At 40.2% G+C, this 19,828-nt stretch overlaps 1 protein-coding gene across 1 annotated transcript; it reads right to left on the bottom strand.

The window, feature by feature from the left end:
* Nucleotides 1-779: 779 nt before the first annotated feature.
* Nucleotides 780-18,802, bottom strand: TRHR (thyrotropin releasing hormone receptor). Its single transcript, XM_026843473.1, has 3 exons — nucleotides 17,720-18,802; nucleotides 4,772-5,158; nucleotides 780-3,935 (listed from the first exon to the last, which is right to left on the bottom strand). Exons 1-3 carry the CDS (start codon nucleotides 18,518-18,520, stop codon nucleotides 3,930-3,932), a joined length of 1,194 nt encoding a protein of 397 aa, XP_026699274.1. The 5' UTR covers nucleotides 18,521-18,802; the 3' UTR covers nucleotides 780-3,929.
* Between the last annotated feature and the right edge of the window lie 1,026 nt (nucleotides 18,803-19,828).

Here is a 19,828-nt window from a genome sequence, read left to right as displayed (position 1 = left end):
TCTGCAGATCTGCTCTCCAGCATGTCAATCTCTACTATGTACTAACGTATAGGGTTAATCATCCCCATGTAGACAACTTGAGTTGAGTACCAAGTAAAAAGATTAAGACATTTACTACCTGGACTTCACAAAAGTCAACTTGATTTTATGGGACAATGAGCCATCTGTCTTTAGTACTAGTGATAGTGCATTTACCCAAGAAATGGGAGATGTGCTTTAGTCTGGCCTCTAGGGAATTCTGCCTTTGTGTATATGCTGCTCGCCGGGGGAGTGAATCTCCTATGCATTGCCTGGAGGCAAATCAGAGCAGGCCACTCATCCTCTTAAGGCTGGGTCCACCAGAAAAGCAAGGCAGTACTCATCAAGTAGGTAATCAACAAAGTTGATTGTGGGGACCAAAGAACAAAGTGACTTCTAGTTTCTGTCCCTACTCCCGGAATTTTTTTTTCTCCTTTTTTTTTTTTTTTTTCCCCCCTTTTTTTTTTTCTTGTTTAATGCTGTGCTGTGCAATGCAAAATGCATAAATAATCATTGTAGGAAGGATTCACATGAATCCCCTCCCACTTAAGCACTGTAACTTCTAGGCTACTGGCAAACTGCTCTTCCTTCAGGAAGCAAAACTTGCTTTTTTAGGACGCTCATTCCCCTAGAGATGACAAAAAATATTGTTACATTATCTGTCCAATTCCAAGGGCAGCAAGGCAAAAGGTATTCAAGTGGTTGTTAAAAAATTAAAGTTGTAGTAAAATTATCTTGCTCAACATTTTATTATAGTAGCAACAAAATCGATCACAAATTAATTTCCACAGTGGCATGCATCAAAGAATTACAAAATGCTTCTTTTGAACAAAAAATGTTCTTCATTTTTAGAAGGATTACAGTTACCAGCAGTACATTTCTCTGAACAATTTCACGATCATATTAATAAACAAATTCATAAACCACATGCAGTGAATGAATGAGATCAGAAAAAGAAATTCCTTCTAAATCAGCTGTTCTTGAGTAGTTTGTGTGAATTCAAATTACCAGGTCAGCTCCAAAATTAAGGAATTCTGGACTCCCAATCACTTTGCCTGAACCAATTCACGAGCGTTTCTGTATCACTGTATCCCAGTAGTAAAGAATGAGGAGAAAACAATCTCTTATTGAAAAGAACAAAACAGCAAAGAAACATTTCTGTCTGAAGAAGAGATAACAAAATACTGAAAGATCGTTTTGAAATTTCACTACAGTTTGTAACAAATAAAACAACTGTACACAGTAGAGTTCATACAATAGTGGAGAAATAAATAAGCATATGCAACATTACTGAAAGCACAATTTAGCTTTGCACATTGTTGAAATAATGTTTTTTTCCATGGTGACAATGCTTAGATCTGATTGCTTTTTAAAAAACAACCCAGAAATATTTGACTGCTTCCAAATGCCAAGTGACTGATCCAAGCATTCACTGTGTAGTAGGGCAGCAACTCCTGAAGCAGTATCAGTCCTTCAGTCGGTTGTACGGGATAATTGTTTTTGAAGGGAAGCTAGTGAGACTTTCACCATTTGACTTGTGCCATTCCCTTCCGCAGGAGAATCATAAACCCCTTCAAAATACATCGGAGCTGCTTTGATATATCCTTAACTCTGACCACAAAGAGGTCACGCACTAATTTGAACCCAAGTGTGTTTTCAATACACCTAACCATTCTCAGCTGCACAATTTACCAACACTGAAACTTCCAACACCTTGGTATTTCACACGGGAAGCTGTGTAGCTCCAAAAGTCAGATGCTACAGCAGCATCTCTTCTGTTACAAATAAAAATGCAATCAGAATGCAATCTCTTACATCAAAGCCATTAAATGAGGATATAGACATGGATTTCAATATTAGTAGCAATCAGACAATTCTTTCAGACTAAATGTTGCAAAGGAATTTGTTATCTGCAAAATAAGTATATAAAGATAGTTACATTACTGCAGTCAGTAATTGTGACATCCAGTTACTTTTGCTTCTAGCAAAAAAGTTTGCTATAATATTAATAAAATCACACAAATTTTTAAGTAAATACATGCCCATATATCCAATCTACAACATCTAGGTACAAAAAAAGAGGTTGGTTGCTGTTAGAAGAGCAAACACAGAAAAAGATCTAAAATCATATTATCAAGATATCTAGTAAAGTTTCGTAGTGTTAGGTGTAGGAATCACTAAAAAAATTAGCATGGATTTCATGAATAACATCCTTAAAGCCATAGTCACAGCACATTATGAGTTAAAATCACACCTTAACTTAAATCTGCAATTTTAGGTACTGTAGTTGTGCACACAGTTTTGTGTGGATAATAACTTCTGTTTGCACAAATAAACATCAGCATGAAATAATTCCTTAATTCCTTTTCATTTGTTATTCCAAGTGATGGTGCATATAAAATCATCTACGTAGATTTTAGCCCTTGATGAAACCTCACTAAGAATATGGGCTTAAATGCCTCACCTGAGCATCTAAAAAAAAAAAAAAAAGAACTATGGAGACAGAGACTGAGAAAGGAGAAAATTACTTTTTGAGCAAAAAGGCAAATAAGGTGAGAATTTACTTGTGATATTCTCAGTCTGTAGGAGTTGTGGTTCAGTCTGTACTCTGAAAAGGGTAAAGATAAAAGTGTATATTCATGTTACTGTTATTACACAAATATTTAGCTCAGTTCTTATCCCAGCCAATTGTGTTTCTGAGAGTATAACCAGGTTTGCATGGTACACATGATCTTTGCCTGCTGCTTGTCCTGGAGGTCTGATCACTTTTTAAGTAAGAAAAGAAATGGGAGCTAGGGCCTGGTCTGAAAGCACTGAATAGATGCCTAACTGATATCTCTCCTTGACTTTCCCTTATGGTGGCAAACTGTAGCTTTAAGGAAGTGTGAGCCATACAATGCCATAGAACTCTGTAATTTCACATCAAACTCTACAAAGCAAAGGCTTGTTCAAAGTGTATGTCACTGTTATAGTACTGTATCTATGAGATGCGACTGTTAGGTACTAACTCTACGATAACGTTGATATTCTTCTCTTTTGAATCTTGAACTGCAGTCAGCTTTGCCTGCTTATCTGCCATGTGACTTTGTCATTATATTTTTTCCTTATTATTTTAAAAGCAGCAAAGAGTCTGGACATTTCCCTTCCAGTTGTCTGGGTGTTCAGACACCATGGTGATGGAGCATCTGCACAGACACAAACCCCACTGCACGTATCTGATGGCCTGTGCTGCTCAGGCAGATGCTGGCAAGCCTCAGGCCCCAGGTAAATAGGGAAGAGCCCCAGTGCAGAGGACTTAGAAAACACTGCAACACCACCTGCATGGGTTCAGCTGCTGGCTCTGCTCCAGCCAAAGCTCTGCCAGCTCCTGTGCTTCATAGGCCAGGCTTCAGGGGCCAGCCTGCCCCCGGCCAATGCCCACAGGTATCGCATTCTGCCTGGTTTTAAAACACTCCCCATAATTTGAGGTAGAAGTCCTCAAGAAGAAGGATACCCCTGTGGTCTTGCTCCCTCTTCTTGCTAAAATGAAAAGGCAAGTGCTTTTCATTCGTAATGTGGGACATCATCCACTGCCCCGCTCTGCATCCATGGAGGCGTCCTCGGCAGCCTTGCTCTTTCTGAGAACGCAGACCACACCAATACATGAGACAAAGGATTTGGGTATTCCTCTGAAGTCAACTCACCTGTTTAAAGTTATGTTGTGTTATGTGCTTTGTTCAGTTAGACTCAGCAGTATATTCTTTTCACTTCCCAAGAGGCTGCATTTTCATGTAGGACACAGACAAGTGTGTAGAGATATATGGTAACTCCTGCAATTCTGTGAGCAGAAATGCCTTTACATTTCATACAGGTTGGTGGAAACAGAGCATCCAAAGGTTTTACATGACTGTGTACTCAGAACAAGGTGGGCTTCAGGCCTGAAAATGAGGAGAGAAGAAGTAAACTGAGAAAAAATATTTTTCCATTCTCATATAATCTCCAAAATGAAATAAAAACCTCAGTCTCTCTGTGGAGCATTTGTACGTAAGATCTAAAGTATACAGGTTTACAGACAGCATTTAAGTAGTGTTGTGTAGGAAATCATCATGAAAACAGTAACATACATCATCATGTAGAAGAGAGCTGGGTTAAACAAATGTGCTAAATACAGGGATGGTGCAGGCAGCATGGAAACAGATGTGACTTTCAGCACTCTCAGGACTAGAGTGCTGGTGTGGGGGACATCCATGTCTTCTCTTAGCACCAGCTGCATGGTGTCACCAGGCTAGTTAACCCCCAGCTGGAGCCAGGGGGTGAGGCACAAGAAAATATCTCATTGACCTCCTGCAGGTAGCCAGAGCATGCCTAGGAGGAATCGCTCAGCTCAGGCACCACTGCCCACCCTCCTGCCAGACATTTACATGAGGCACCATGCCTGAGTACCACTGTCTGATGCTCCACCATTGCCCTCTGCTCCTCAGGGAGAAAGGCTCAACATACATGCTTCTCCTCATCCTTCCCCATACCCTGGATCCTCCCAGACACATCATGCTCTGCACAAGGCTCTTTGAGAGCATCACTTTCTAGAGCCGGGCAGTTCTCCCTCCCCACCATGCCCTGTTTGGTGGTGCATCATCTGTCATCACCAGCCTTCCCTGGTCCTTTGCTGTGCTGTCCCGGCTGAAAGCTAGCCCAGCACAGCCCCATGCACGTGAACATGGTCTGGTTCATGAGGACCTTACCCTTGTAAACATTAAAATGTATTAACTGTTACCTCAGATGACAAACATCTATCACCAAGGGACAATTTTGCCGAGGACAGATAGGTATTGGTGACAGTAATATCTTCTAGTTCAGTGCTGAAATGATCAGACTCTTTGATGACATTATAATTTAGGGCTACACTGTAATTGGCCGGTTTCTTCTCCCGTTTCTGCTGGCAGTTGCAGAGTTTCTTGAAGGCTGCTCGGAATTTCTGGGACATGAGATTGTAAATTACAGGATTGATAGCACTATTTAAATAAATACAGATTCTGCAGAATAGCAGGAACCAGTTTTCTTGGAAAGGGCTGGAGAGAAAGGAATTAACCACGACCAGTGTGCGGTAGGGCATCCACAGAAATGCAAATAGGATAACAACCACAGCCAACATCTTGGTAACCTGAGGGAACACAGAGGTAGACAGAAGAAGGGCAGAAAGTTAGTACTCATCTTGGAAGGAGCATGTGCATTCCTACAACTCTAGGACCAAAGCAAAACTATGGACAGAGTCTTCATCTGGGAATTTCTGATATTTGATTCAGAAAGGTTTTCTATGGTAAGAAGGACAAAAAAAAAAAAAAAAAAAAAAAAAAAAAAAAAAAAAAGGTCCAAATTCCTCCTAGTTTTTGTTAAATGACTCTTTCCAGGTGATATCCCAGTAAGCTAATTGTTGTAGACCTTAGACTTTGGAACTTCTCAAGCTGGAAGAATGTGTTGATTCAAATGGGGATTTAAGTAATTTTTTCCAACAACATTAATCTCCTCCTTTAGACTAGTATAATTCATAGAGTAATTGAACCTGAAGCCATTAATTTCATTATTTGAGGTTTACTCTGAAATGACAAAGTTTACAGAACCAGGAAGAAAAAAAAAGTATTATCAACAAAACTTCATTATAATAAGAACTTTCTTCTATTGTGTAAATTCATTTTGAATAGAGAAAAAACATCCTTTGAGGATACCCAGGATAGCTGAAAGGAAATGAACAAGAAATAATTAAAAAATTAGGAAAAAAACCTCACTGTAAAAAGTCTTTCTCTTGTAAATAATTTAATTCTCGTATGTATGGTATTCTCTAATCTCTACATTAAAGAATGTTTGAAATATGTTAATAAACATAGAAAGCACAGTGAGAGGTGACAGTGGGATAGCATGGTGTCACAGCCTCATGTACATCAGGAGATGACTTGGTTAACTTGGTGAGTTACAACTGCTTCTTTTGATTCTGTTTTTTCTTTTTTTACTGTTTTCTTCTTGACATGAAACTGTTGTTTTCTATTGAGAGATTAGTTTAAAGTACTTCTTTTTATCTTTGCTTCATTCCTTCTTTCTGAGTACCTGAAGCTATGCTTCAGTAAAACAGAAACTCCTGTAACCACAGGATACATTCTGACTGTATGGGTTATAATTTCATTGCTTGCAGAAAGGATAGATGTAGATCAATAAGAGTTTCAGTTGTTTCCAGGGGGACAGACAGATAACTCTGCTAAAATCACTTATAAATACATGCTAGTTTTAGGTGTCTTTTTGAGTTTGAAGTTATAGGAGAGTATGCAATTCTCTTGTCTTCTGATCAGATAGCTGGTTATATAGAAAGTGCCATCTCATTGCTTAAGGGATGTATTTTAACTATCCATAAAGACACATATACATATAACCCAGTTTGTTGGGTTTTGTTACAGATAACGAATGAGATGAAGAGCAAAGTTATGCTACAAAATAATGCATCTTTGTCTACTTATCTTTAAATGTACATATTAAAAGGCTATAATTTTGTCCTATAGTTCTCTTCCTTTCACCCTCACTTTTGATTACCCTATATCTGTATTCAGTAGAAGTAAAAAAGGAGGCTGAGAAATATTATCTCCTTTTTTTGTCATTTGACTCATACATTTCCTTACAACTCATAGACTACTTTTCTTGGGTTTTTTGCACAGTCATTGTAATAGAGCAATATGTGAATGTGAATGTCTCAGGTAGCCGAAAGGATGATTTTTCCTCATTTCTGAACCAATTCTGAAACAACCAGTCCCATCAACATGGCTTCAAAGAGTGAGGTGACCCAGTACTGACCCACTCTGGCTGAGGAAGACACAGGACTGCTCACCTGCTGCTTCTCCTCCCTCCAGCTCCACTCCAGCCTATGCCTCCAAACTGAGCATATCCATTCAACTGAGAATAATCATTCATAATGGAAAAGAATTCACATTTAAAGGAAGAAAGTAACCATTTGTGGAGCTTGGATTAACAATGGGACTGAGCCCAACTAACAGATGTGTTGCATGAGCTCAGACATTCAGAAGGCAAGTGGATAATTGTCTACACCGGCATCAAAGTACTTCGCTACCAGAAGATCAGCAGGGAACTCTATTATTATACCTACTGATCATTGGCAATTTAAATTTCTTCTGAGCATGTCTTTAATGAACAATTGCCCGGAGAATCACTTACAATGGTGCAGCTGCTAGTTTGAATCCTGGGTTGAGCTAGAATTAAATTGATCGTACTATCAGGAACGGGATATTTTAGTCACACAACTAATACTTTACAGCAATGAAGAAATGCTGTTACTCTTCAAGTGACTGTGTTCTATATGCCTAAAAGACATATATGTATGCAGTGTGCAAACTATTAGCTAAATTTATGTATACTGGCAGCTTGATATGCATTTTCCTACTATCTAACACCACTCGCTTGTACTGCTGCCATGTTCATCCTACTGAGGCTGTGATTTGACAACGTATTAGAACTGTCTCTTAACACCAGATAAAAAATATCATGATCACAACACAAAGTGCCCTGAGCTGAAATCAATTCAGTCTTCAGATCTGAATGTGATTTAAAATGCCAGGAGGTTAGCTTCTCACTGTCAGGTTTTATGCCAGGAAAGACACTGTCTTGCAGCACTCAGAGTCCACAATTTCCTGGTCTTGACATAAACTGAACCCCAAGTAAGCCGTGACTGCAGCGAAAAAAGCATCCTGCTCTCACCTCCCTCCTTGTGCTGGCCCCAGAAATGAGGGTGTGGGTCAGGTCAGACTGCTGGTTCAACTTGAAATTAAGCACCTCTCTGTTGAGCTGGCTTTTGGTTTGCTCAGGTCAGTGATCCAATTCATGTAGCCATAAGCTGCCACAGAGTCTACAGTCAGTGCAAGAGAAGAGGCAGAAACATGTGGCCATGGATGACACCTCTTTGGTGGCACCTCTTGGTGGTTCAGTCAGTGCAGGGCAGGGAGGAGAACTCACCATAATTTTAAACTGGCTGCAATGCATATCCTTCCAAAGCTGCCACAAATCACAAATCTGACACAAGCTCTCAACTGCCAGGCAGAAATTCCACTGTCTGATCTATCTGATCACTAGCAGTCGTTTCTCTGGGACCCATTGTGAGGCTGAGTTCAGATAATTATTTGCTCATTGGTAAATCCTCCCTAAGCTGGCTCTGGAGGCAGTGGCTTTGCATGCTTAGCTACATCACAGCATGACCTATGTGCAAATGGCAGCAGCTCCTAGGTGTTCTGGCACCATTCACTTTGTCCCCAGTGTGGTCAGAGGGCTTGTCACCCCACTGCAGGATGAGGCTTCTGATCCAAAGATTCTGCAAGCATGTCCTGGACTTTTTTCACACCTGAATTTGCCTTTATAGATGAACCCAGCTTCTAAACACATGATTTAGGCCAAATCTACTTTCTTATCCACACCAGAAATCTTCACTGGGGTGGATGGAGCTGCACAGAAATAGCTTAGGGAAAGTTTCGTCCACTTTGCTTAAGTAATCCTTTTTCAAATCACTTCATACGAAACATAACAAAACATCATTTAGGGGGAGCTAATTATGTGACGTCAGTGGAGTGCTAAGAGGATAAACTTTTTTAAGAACCTGCTTTTTATTACCTGTAAGGATACACCAAATCTCCCTGAAAACAGTGGCATTAGCATCCTCATTCATTACTCAGGTGAAGGCAAGCATACACTGATTGCTCTTTTCTTGTGGATGTCCACTGCATATTCTATACTCAGAGTACAAATTATTCTCAGTTAAAGAGACCGAAAACATGATTAAAAGGTTTTGAGCAAATCCATTTTAGTCCAAATTTCAAGTGTACTTTGAATGATAGTGAAGTGCTTGAGATTGTGTGTGTTCCTGGCCACATGAAACTGTTCTTCAAGCCCTATCTTTTGTTTTCTGAGAATTTTCTGAAAAATATTTAAAATGTTTTTTTACTAAACAGATTCCCAATATTTTAATTCTGAACCAATATTCTCCTTTTCCTTCCTGTTCCAAAACCTTGTCATTCTAATGGAGTGTTTTTATGAGACATTTTCATTACTCACAGTTTGGTAGTTGCCTCCTTCTCCTTTGAACACTAATCTTTCTTACAGTCTTACATAGGTAAAAGTAATAGTCATATTTACTAATTTACTGTGCCATAGAGTCACTTTGGTGTTTTAAAGGCATGTAATATTATCTTTCTTTCTTTTCCTTGGTGGTGTTCATTACAATGCACAGAGATTGTATATGCCAGTATGTGATTTTGTGATCCAAAAGAAGTTGTACAATGAGGAGGAGGATTAAATAAATAACAGAAGTGAGGTTTTGATATAATAACACTGCAAATGAAAACATGCAATATGATTGAGGATTTCATGGAAGCCACAGAAAATTTATCTTGCATTGTAAACTGTAATCTGTGCTTGCTCTGCTGTGAGAGAACAGAGGGATTTCTCTGGGGGACAGGTCATCATGTACTGCATCAATGTCTAAGAGAGGACTTTCTCTAGAATCACAGAATCATTCAGGTTGGAAAAGACCCTTGGGATCATCGAGTCCAACCATCAGCCCTACTCTACAAAGTTCTCCCCTACACCACATGCCCCAACATCTCATCTAAATGACCCTTAAACACATCCAGGGATGGTGACTCCACCACCTCCCTGGGCAGCCTATTCCACTCTCTGACCACTTTTTCTGTGAAAAACTTTTTCCTAATGTCCAGCCTGAACCTCCTCTGTTGCAGTTTAAAGCCGTTCCCTCTTGTTCTGTCACTAATCAGCTGTGAGAAGAGACCAGCACCAACCTCTCTACAATGTCCTTTCAGGGAGCTGTGGAGAGTGATGAGGTCTCCCCTCAGCCTTCTCTTCCTCAAACTGAACAGTCCCAGCTCCTTCAATCGCTCCTCACAGGATCTGTTCTCCAGGCCCTTCACCAGCTTTGTTGCCCTCCTCTGCACTCGCTCCAGCACCTCGATATCTCTCTCGTATTGAGGTGCCCAAAACTGGACACAATACTCCAGGTGTGGCCTCACCAGTGCAGAGTACAGGGGGACTATCACCTCCCTACTTCTGCTGGTCACACCATTTCTGACAAGCCAGGATGCCGTGGGCTTTAATCAACCAGGGAGGGACCTTAGATGATTTGTTTGGACTAAGCAATTAACTTTGTGACATGTGCATAGGGTTAAGTGATTGGATCCCATCTCAAGTATAAACAAACACATTTGCGATCTAAGGATATATTTATTTTTCACAGTCCCCTTGATACCAGACGAAACTAGGAATTCCTTTGGGGAAAGTATGAAATCTACCTGCAAATATGTAATTCAGAGTTCATATTATGGATGGACAAGAAAAAAATTTGGGATCCATTGGCTGAGCTACATGAGATAAAATGGAAGTGTGGGAGAGATCAATACAGCCAGAACTGGGATCTGATGTGGAGGACCAAACAGATGAGGAGCATATGTGAAAGAGAAAAGGAAGCACACAGCTCAGGTTGTGATTTCATGAGCATATCAGCTGCTATAAAAAGGGGACTAGGTTGCCTCCTTGTTTCCTATCTGCTTCCCCTGGCCTCTTGCCCTATTTTAAAAGGTAATGAGCTGCTTGACAAGGTAGCTCACACAACAGGTACTCTTAGAAAAAGGATTTAATTTTCCTCACATTTTCAAAGATTTCCTGTATAACAGACAAAACCCTTTTCTATCCTTCAGTTTTAAGTTCTCTCACTCTTTTATTCCTTCCCACAATGCCTAGGTCTTCAGGACATTTTCATGCTTCTGAGCAGGACAAAATGATTCAGATCTTCATAATAAAAAACATTAATGTTTAAGAAATGCTGAGGGATCCTATTACCTGTTCTGCTAGAAAACAAAACAAAACAAAACAAAACAAAAAAAACTGTTAGCAAAATTAAGCACCCACAGGAAAAAAAAAAAAACAAAAACAAAAAACAAAAACGGCGGCAGAAATACCTTTTCTCTCTTGTACTGTATGCTGTAATGAAACATCTAATGTTGGCTGGTGTTACTTATTAGTGAACCTTTGTATTCTCTGAATACTTTGACTAACACATTTTCTAGTCATTAAATGAAACTTTTCTCCCCCTGCTTTTTTTAATAAAAAGTTTGGGAATAGAATGCCTAAAATGGACAGGAGGGGAAACTCTGATTAGCCTTCAACTATTACCAACACAGGTACACGTCTGCTCTGCATTAATTCTCCTAAACAGTAACTATAAGTGTCTAAATCTTCCAAAGTTCAAATAGGAATATTTATTTCTTTTATTTCTTCAAGCAAAGACTGTTTAGAAGTAAGTGGAAATGTGGGGAGCTGTATATAAAAAAGCAATGAAAAAGAAGTGTTGGGATTTATTTTGATACTTACAGTACTTTATGGTGCAAAGATACAGAAAGGAAGACTATGGATAAAGACTATAGAATTATTAAGTTGAATTTCAGGCATATGTAAAGTTGAAGCTGTAATGTGTGTGAATGTAAGTTGAATATGAACTGCTTGATAGAGGCAATGAGCTGATTATATTGAATTTGGTTTGTCTGCAATTTTTGGTAATGGACAATCTGGTCAAGTCTTTGGTACAGGCACTTGTATTCTTTCCAGATTGAATTTATGCACACACATTCCTATTTATGTGTAATAAAAGACTGTAACTGCAGTTAATATTTTCTTGATTGAGATTCATTTTGATTAGGATACAGTCAGTGAATGTGTTTTCTGGATACTTAACAATATGGATGGTTTGCAAGTACCAATAACAGGCCGTTTTGGAAGTGCAAAGACAAGAATTGGTAGGCTAATACAATTATAATGCATACCTGATAAATGAAATATCTAACTGTTGCATCTGTCTTTGCAACTTCAGTGAAGAAACTAAAGCAAAGTGGCAGAAGAACGGCTAACAAGCCAGATGTCTTCAGCCTACCACAGCATCACTACCATTGGGGTTGGACTAGATGATCTCCAGAGACGCCTGCCAGCCTCAGTGATTCTGTTAATTTATAACAAAGTATTGGAGGGAAATTTCTTTAATCTAAGGTCCTGAGGGATCTGGAACAAAGTCCCTTGATGGCTCACGATCCTTTGTATCATGTTCAATCTTTCTTGCCACTGCATGCAGTTTTTACCGTAGTTCTATGACAACAACTACAGTCTCCCAGTGCTTCATGAGGTCCAGGATTCCTTACACGTTTGAATTTTGTCTTTAATTGGACAGCTCCAAATTAATAGTCTGTATTTTCTGGTGAGTGAGTAGAAATCAACTTCAGTTCACCTCCTTGGGACCTGTGATCATCTGTCCAAATGATCACATGATGTTAAATAAATCTTAATATTGAATTTGCATTGAAGTTCCATCTTGGGCTCTGAATCAAGCAAATAGGACTTTGAACTGTCTGGCATTAAGAGATATTCTTTGTCATGGCATCATCTTCTAATCATATTGATCTTCCCTTTGTCAAGCTTTGAAGTTTCATCTACCGTGACCTAGATTAAACTGAAGGGTACTTGAAAATTTTGGTTTCTCAATTTCCCTCCCATTTAATTTGAGTAAATGTGTACACCAGAATTATTTCATTGTTTTCTCAGGTTCAAATTATGCAAAACACTCAGCAGAAATATTCTACAGTTTCTCTGTGGTCAAAAAGAACTCATCTTACTCTTAGTCACCTTTTCATCTGCTAGTAATCTTAGTGTTGGAAAAAACACTATGTCACTGTTTATTACTGAGCCCCCCTGTTAGAGTCAAATGCTTTGGTATTGTTCAGCTATATATGAACTTCTGTCTAGCAAGGTTATTTTCTTTGCAAAGCATAGCTGAAAGCCCATTCAACACAGTGATCACCAGCTCCATCAGACCTAATAGGTGTTTAAGATTTTTCTTTAGTCACAAACTAAACACAGGCTTGACGTTTTACCTGCATGTTTCAATACTAAATCGAAGTGTAACACTAATTGATTCCTCACAGCTTAATGCCACATAACCTTGAGCACAAACTGATTCCTCTGAAAATGGAGCATCTCCCCTTCTTCTGGCAGAGATCTTTCCTCAGGAGAAAGTCAGATGTTGCCTACCGACTTTTAGTGGCTGATCAAAAGCTCTGAAAAGGCAATAAATGACTTTTATGGGTTTCCCTAAAGAGATGATCAGCTGGATTTAGTTTCTGATAAAGAAGAGGCAGAATGAACTGTTTCCTATTCCTTCTGGGACACCAGGAGCCTGATGTACAAAATGAATTAGAAAGGTACTCCCATGTGTGGAGCGCCTGACTGTCAAATGAAACTCTATCACACCCTGCTATCCAGTACAGTTCTTCAAAACAGAAGAAATATTGCAAGAGTGGGATTGATTTAGGTCATCAGAAGTGGATGTAAGAATGGAGTTTGACACATCCTATGAACATGTATTGGTGCTCCTTTCCTTGGTAGAACTTTTGTCTGAAGTGTAAACAACATGTGATTTCAGTAATTGTCCAACATCAGCAGATGTTGTTCAGTGAAACAAATATGTCTTGGAAATGGAGATACTTTAAGAGAAAGAAAATCTTATTTTGTGTCTTTCCTTCTCTTTGAACATTTAAAAAAAAAGGACTGATTTTTATACCTGGGTTTTTTTGCTTGTCTTCCCTGTTCAGTATTTTCTTGCAGTGCTTTGAATGAAAACTTCAGGGTATCCTGAAGAGTACTTTGAAGGCTTTGTCCATTGGTGGTTGTTGATATGGGGGTACTGATCATTTAGTAAACAGATTTTGTTCCTGTTAGCTTTCCAAACATCGGAATGAAGTAAATATTTACTAAAGCTAACATAGTGCAGTAGCTTTTATATCATGTGGGTGGAAGGGTGAATGCAGGGAATGGAATGAGTAAGCAGAGGACCACTTTATACCTGGAAGAGCTGATTTTTGTTCAGTGGAGATGTACTACGGCTTCACTCTGAGCTCATTCCTACGCACCTCACATGGAAATTATGTTAAAATAGGCTTAACTCACCATTCTAAAATATATTTCAGGCCTTCCTTCTAAATTACAGAATATTATTTTGTAAATGGAACAGAAATCCTCTGACCACTTGTCAACTTTTTTCCACTTCAGTGATGGTGTTAAGTCTGTTTACATCAGAGACTGAAAATATCTCTTCTAATGAAACTGAACATGGTCTATCCTCCTTCAGAAATAGTCACCTCCCTCCCACCTTGTTTACCTCACTGCTGAGCTTCCCACTCCTCCCTTGCTTCAGCTTAGATAGCTGTCCTCCATAGTTGTAAGGGAATGGTTATTTTACTCTATATTTGCTTTTTTTTTGTGAGCACAGAGCTATTCTAAATGCCATATCAGGGTTGTTCCTCCCTTGCTCTATTCTTTCCATTGGTGCTAGGTGTGAGGAAGCATCCTAGCTGTTTAATCAAGGATGGCTTCCAAGCTGCTCTTTGCATTTTTAGTCTGTCAGCTTCTAATTCTGGGCTAAATCTCATACCAGAAACCTAAGTGATATATTGTCATTTTTGAGGAAAACAATTGTCATTGCAGAACTGTATGACTCACAATAGAAAGTATTGACTGTATATAGAAAACTAATTCTTAGAAGTAGACATAGAGATGCAAAACTGACAGCACATATATAGTTATATGCTCACAAATTAATACAAGTTTTTTTTAAAAAAAGTCAAAAACCCAACAGGACTATACAGTCTACTTCTGCTGTGAAACAGCTTCAGGTAGTGATCTTCTGCTAAAGCATGGCCACTGTGTGACAAAATAGGGGAGAAAATGCTTTCTTGGCCAGGCAAAAAGCAAGTTTTGACCTTTTTTTTTAACAATGAAACACTTTCCAAACATAGATGAGATAATGCGAAGTCCCACAAAAATTATAGACAATGGTATGACCTGGCAGTCTGGGTCAAGTTAAATCCAGATTAGTCAAGCAATCCAGGACAGACTAAGTGGGGAAATCAATTTACATACTGTCATGTTGGATTAATTGTCAAAAATGGTTATGAAATTCCTAAGCTAAATCTTCGTGAAGGTTGAGGAAACCTATCTAACTTACTGTTTCATTCTGGTATATTATATAAATGTGAGCTCAAAATAGGTTAATTATAATAACAATTAATCACAATCACTCAGTGGAACTATACTGAATTTCCATGTCCAGGTTTTTACAGTTGGGAGGTTGCAGGTGTGGCCTCTTGGAGAAGAGGCCTGGGACTGCCCTGTGCTGGACACAAGTGGTTCTATCTAGTTCCAGCTGACCTACCGCAAGACACAGATGAGCTGGAAGTGCCTCTGAAAATATATTTAAGAAATGACAAAAGTGCCAGAAAGAGAAAGAGAGGGGAAAACAAAACAAGAGTGAGAAACAGTAGAGGGAACATCAAAGTCAGAGGAGGAGGCGCTCTTTGGCAAAGCAGGCACCACCTGAAGGGACTGCAGCCCATGGAGGACCCACACTGAAAGAGTGGAAAGGAGTGAGAAGGAAGGAGTGACAGAGACAAACCTCTGCAACCCGACTGCAACTCACCCTGCACTGCCAGTTGCCTCATGGAAGGGACTGAATGTAACTTGTGGCAATAAACTGGCAATAAATTAAGCTCATCTTCCCCAGCTCAAGTCTGCATTGTCCATGACAATAACTGATAAATTATCTTTTTGTCCTTATTTGGACCCAGGAGCTTTCTTGCTCCTGTTCTTCCCATTTTTTCCCCTGTTCTGCTATGGAAGGGAATGACCAAGTGGCTGGCTGGGTGTTTGTCTGCCAGCCGGAGCCAAACCACTACAGGAACCTCCACAAATTTCAATTTGTAGAAATGTTGTTGGATAAATATGAGAAATGCCACGGAAGTACAAAGTGTACACTACATTTTCAGTCACTTTTTCTACAGATCACAGGCTGGACATCCTATGCAAGTCCATCACTGCAGTGCAAGCACAGTTCTGAGAAGGTATATGGACAGTTCACATGACGGCAGAACTCACTATGAGACCAAACTATTCTGTCAACTATACATGCCTTTGCCAGTGCAGCAGGAAATTTACACTTGTGTGTTTTATTAACTGTTGAGATTTTAGATTTTTCTGAATATGGACTTGTGTTTCCCCATTTGATGCCACTGGCTACATTTTACATGCTGCCATTACATAAAAATTATTACTAACAATACCACACTAACTTTGCTTTCCTTCCTATGTTGTACTATATGCAAATGCTAACTTTACTCATAATGGTACTTTAAACAATCAAGTTACTTAGGCTTTTAGAAAAAGGTTTTCTGTCTTTACAAGACATAAACCACATCACATTATAATCCTCACGTTTTGGTTTCAGAATATAACAGTATCCACATTCAGCAAAGTTCAGTGTAAAAAGCATGTATACTAAAGTGATACTGAGAACTTAAAAGCAGGTTATCTTCTTCTACTAATTAATGGACAAAGAAAACCAAAATTAAACACCTCTAATCTATTACCTATAATTGGAGACACATAATGAAATATAACCTAGCCCATGTTTCTGCTGTACGTTTCAAAGCACGGTTTTAGGGCTCTGCGAGCATTCGGTGGTCTAGCAGGCAGCTCAGTTAACTTCTGAGGCCAGTGTCGTCTCTAATAAGGGAAAACAGTCCCTCTCATTAAACAGTAGAAATCTAGACAAAATAAGAATATAAAGTTGACCCATCACCCAAGGGGGATACTCAGCTTGTCTGAAAAGGTGTGCACAGCTCAGCTTTGCATCCTGAGGGAACTGTACAGTGCCGGGAGGTAGAAGCACACTGCTTGGCAGAGCAATGTTCTAGTGTGCCGTGCAGCAGCTGCCAGGCGATGTGAGCGAGTCACTGAGCATAGAGCATCACTTGCCCACGCTCGCATCAGGCTGCCTGACCCAACTGGAGCCTGCTCCTGAAAGCCAGCTGAGAAGTGATGTGCCCTGCATTTCTCAACGCTGCACCTGACTGCGCTACCTGCTGCACGCTGTGTGAGTATGAGGCAGTATGTTTTATTGCAAATATCAAAAAATTAATATACTAACTATATTCTACTTGTATAAATACACACTGCAGCATACATATCTAACAATATAAAAAGAAGCTAGTCAAACCTATGCCTCAGTTTTGAGACATCAATACATAAAAATGTTTTATGACAATGAGACAGAATGAGAAAGATACTTAGGATTTACAAATCACTTTTATATACAGACTTGCTTACGTAGACTTTTCATAGGAGAGTTAGGAAAAGTAACAACTTGACTGCGTTTGTAGAGTGACACAGTGCCTTAGCTGGGACAAAACCTCAAGTCTCCTAAACTCCCAGGCTAGTTCCTTTTCTTCAGATCTCAAAAATAACTCAAGAGTCATTTGAGTATTTTGCAGGATTACTAACAGGCTGTCATATAAAGAAACTACTATTACAAAGATTTCATTCTTTATTGACACTTCCTAATTGTTTTTTGATATAGGAAATTAAATACTATTTGTTTTTCAGTCCTCCTTGCAGTAGGTAATAATGACTAGGCAAGAAAAAAATACATATGTATATGTATCACAGAATTTCAGCTTGATTACTTAGTGAAGAGGGAGAATATATTTTACACCCTTTCACAGGTTTAGACTAGTGATCTCTAAAACAAGTGGGTTGTAGGTTTCAGAAAGTTGTTACAAAGTGCTGTTCCTACCTGCCTTCGAGAAGCAATAGTGCTATTGAAACTCCTGTTAGTCATCTTGGAATTCACAGGCTTGCTTTGGTGAGCCACATCATTCCTCCATGTCTTAGAGTTTTCTTTTGGGTCCGAAGGGATGGGGTTCAGGAACAGTATTCTAGCAATCAGGCCATAGAGGACAGTCGCCAATACCATTGGTACAACATAAAATATACCAAAGTCCATCATATAGATAGGAGAGTAATAGCTCCTGGACACCTTGTAGCCACAGGACACAACAGTAGTGTCTTTGTAGACCACTGTATTAAGGTCTAGCAGAAAAAACCAGAGCATACAGTATATGGAGGTGAAAGCCCAGACAAAAATAATTATCTTTTTGGCTCTTGAAAAAGTACATAGGAATTGAGCTTTGATTGGGTGGCAGATGGCTATATATCTCTCAATGGTAAAGGCAGTGATGGAAAAGGAAGAGGCATTGATCCCTAGGTACTGGAGGTAAGTGATGCAGAGACACCCCACGTATCCATACACCCAGGATCTATACAGGCTTTCCGTGATGTTGGGTAGTCCTGCAGCCACAAGCACCATGAGATCTGCCACAGCCAGACTCACCAGATAGCAGTTTGTGGGAGTTCTCATGTGCTTGGTTCTGAGGACCACCAAAACCACCATGATGTTGCCCACGATGCCCAGTCCACAGATGAGGAGGACCAAGAGGATGGTAACCACTTGGTATCCAGCTGTAATGATCTCCTGGCTTGACAGAGGTAGCCCAGTTTGGTTCTGCTCATTCCCTGTGTCATTCTCCATCTTCATCAGCCCACTGCCGCTTCTGCCCCACACTCGGTCTCAGCACGTGTTCTGCACGGTGCCGTGCCAAAGGGTGAGTGGAGCGGAGTGTGGGAGAGCCGTAGCCCCAGAGGACATTCTCCATGTAGTCACAGTCCCATTCCTGTCCCGTCCTCCACTCCCCCGACAGCACCTGGACTTTCAATCTTTGTAAATTCAATTACCAGACAGGTTAATCCCTCCAAGACTCCAGCTCATTCGCACAGGCTAAAAAGCTATCTTCTCTGGTTTGAGGCACTGATGAAAACACAGCGTTTTCACGGGAGATGGGAGCTCCCCGCTGCCAGGGAGGCGGCGACAGGGAGGCAGCGCGCTGCCCGGGCTGGGCTGATGCACCCCCGGCGGGTTCAGCATCACCGCTCCCCAGGAGGAGCCACAGCGTACCGAGGGTGGAGACAACGGCCGGAGATGAAAGGAGGGGGGAGTTGTAAAGCCCCGCAGGTTTGCTGCTTCGCGCTGCTTTCGCTCTCTGCTCTCGGACGGCTGTCTCACCTATCGATCATATTGATCCGCCCGGGCAAACAAAGGGGAGACTGACTGTTAACGAAAATAACACCAGTCTCTAAAATTCTTACTTCCCCCGAGTCCTTGTCCTTGTGAAAGTGATGGTAATTTACACTTGACTCCTGCTTTGCAGGGAGCTGAAAGAGTCCTGAAAGAACAAAACGTATCCCCGTTTTTGAAAACAGCAGGAAAAATTGGGTTTCTTTACGCTATAGACAATTATTTTAAAACCCTCTATTGCTACTGCTGTCATCACCCCTGAGCTCTTTCAGCTCCTTTCTGGATTGTAGCACAGCAACAATAAAACCATCAGAGCACAAACAGCTTCTTAATGAGATCAGTCACACACATGTGCACACACACACTCACAGTGTTACTAATCCACCTCCATTTCCTCAATGAAGAGTCTCCTCTGGTTGAATAAACTCCTCCTTGTTCAGTCAGGTTGTGTAAAACCACAGGCATATCAAAGACAGGTGGAAACAACTGCTTTGAGACATGTTGATGAAAGCCCTACAGATGCTGTGGCAGTATTCACGAGCTCAGCTGCACCTAGATTGATGCAGAGCTTTCCTGGCTCACTTGCTGGCAACCTTAATGCCTCAGTGAGAGAGACAATAGCAAACCCTTCTGCAGAGTCTGTGAATGAGCCCTTGTCAACTCCCCACCACAGTCCTTCAGTCCATTGTTTCTCCTTATACTATTGGTTTAGAAGGTTGAAGATTAAATCTGCCTTAAAATCCCATTTTTTTCTCCTTTCAGGGCAATTAT

Source organism: Athene cunicularia (genome assembly GCF_003259725.1).
Source record: "Athene cunicularia isolate RWA chromosome 2 unlocalized genomic scaffold, athCun1 chr2_part1, whole genome shotgun sequence".
Classification (NCBI taxonomy): Eukaryota; Metazoa; Chordata; class Aves; order Strigiformes; family Strigidae; genus Athene; species Athene cunicularia.
Note: the sequence above shows the minus strand (reverse complement) of the source record. Positions and strands in the feature narration are given on the sequence as shown.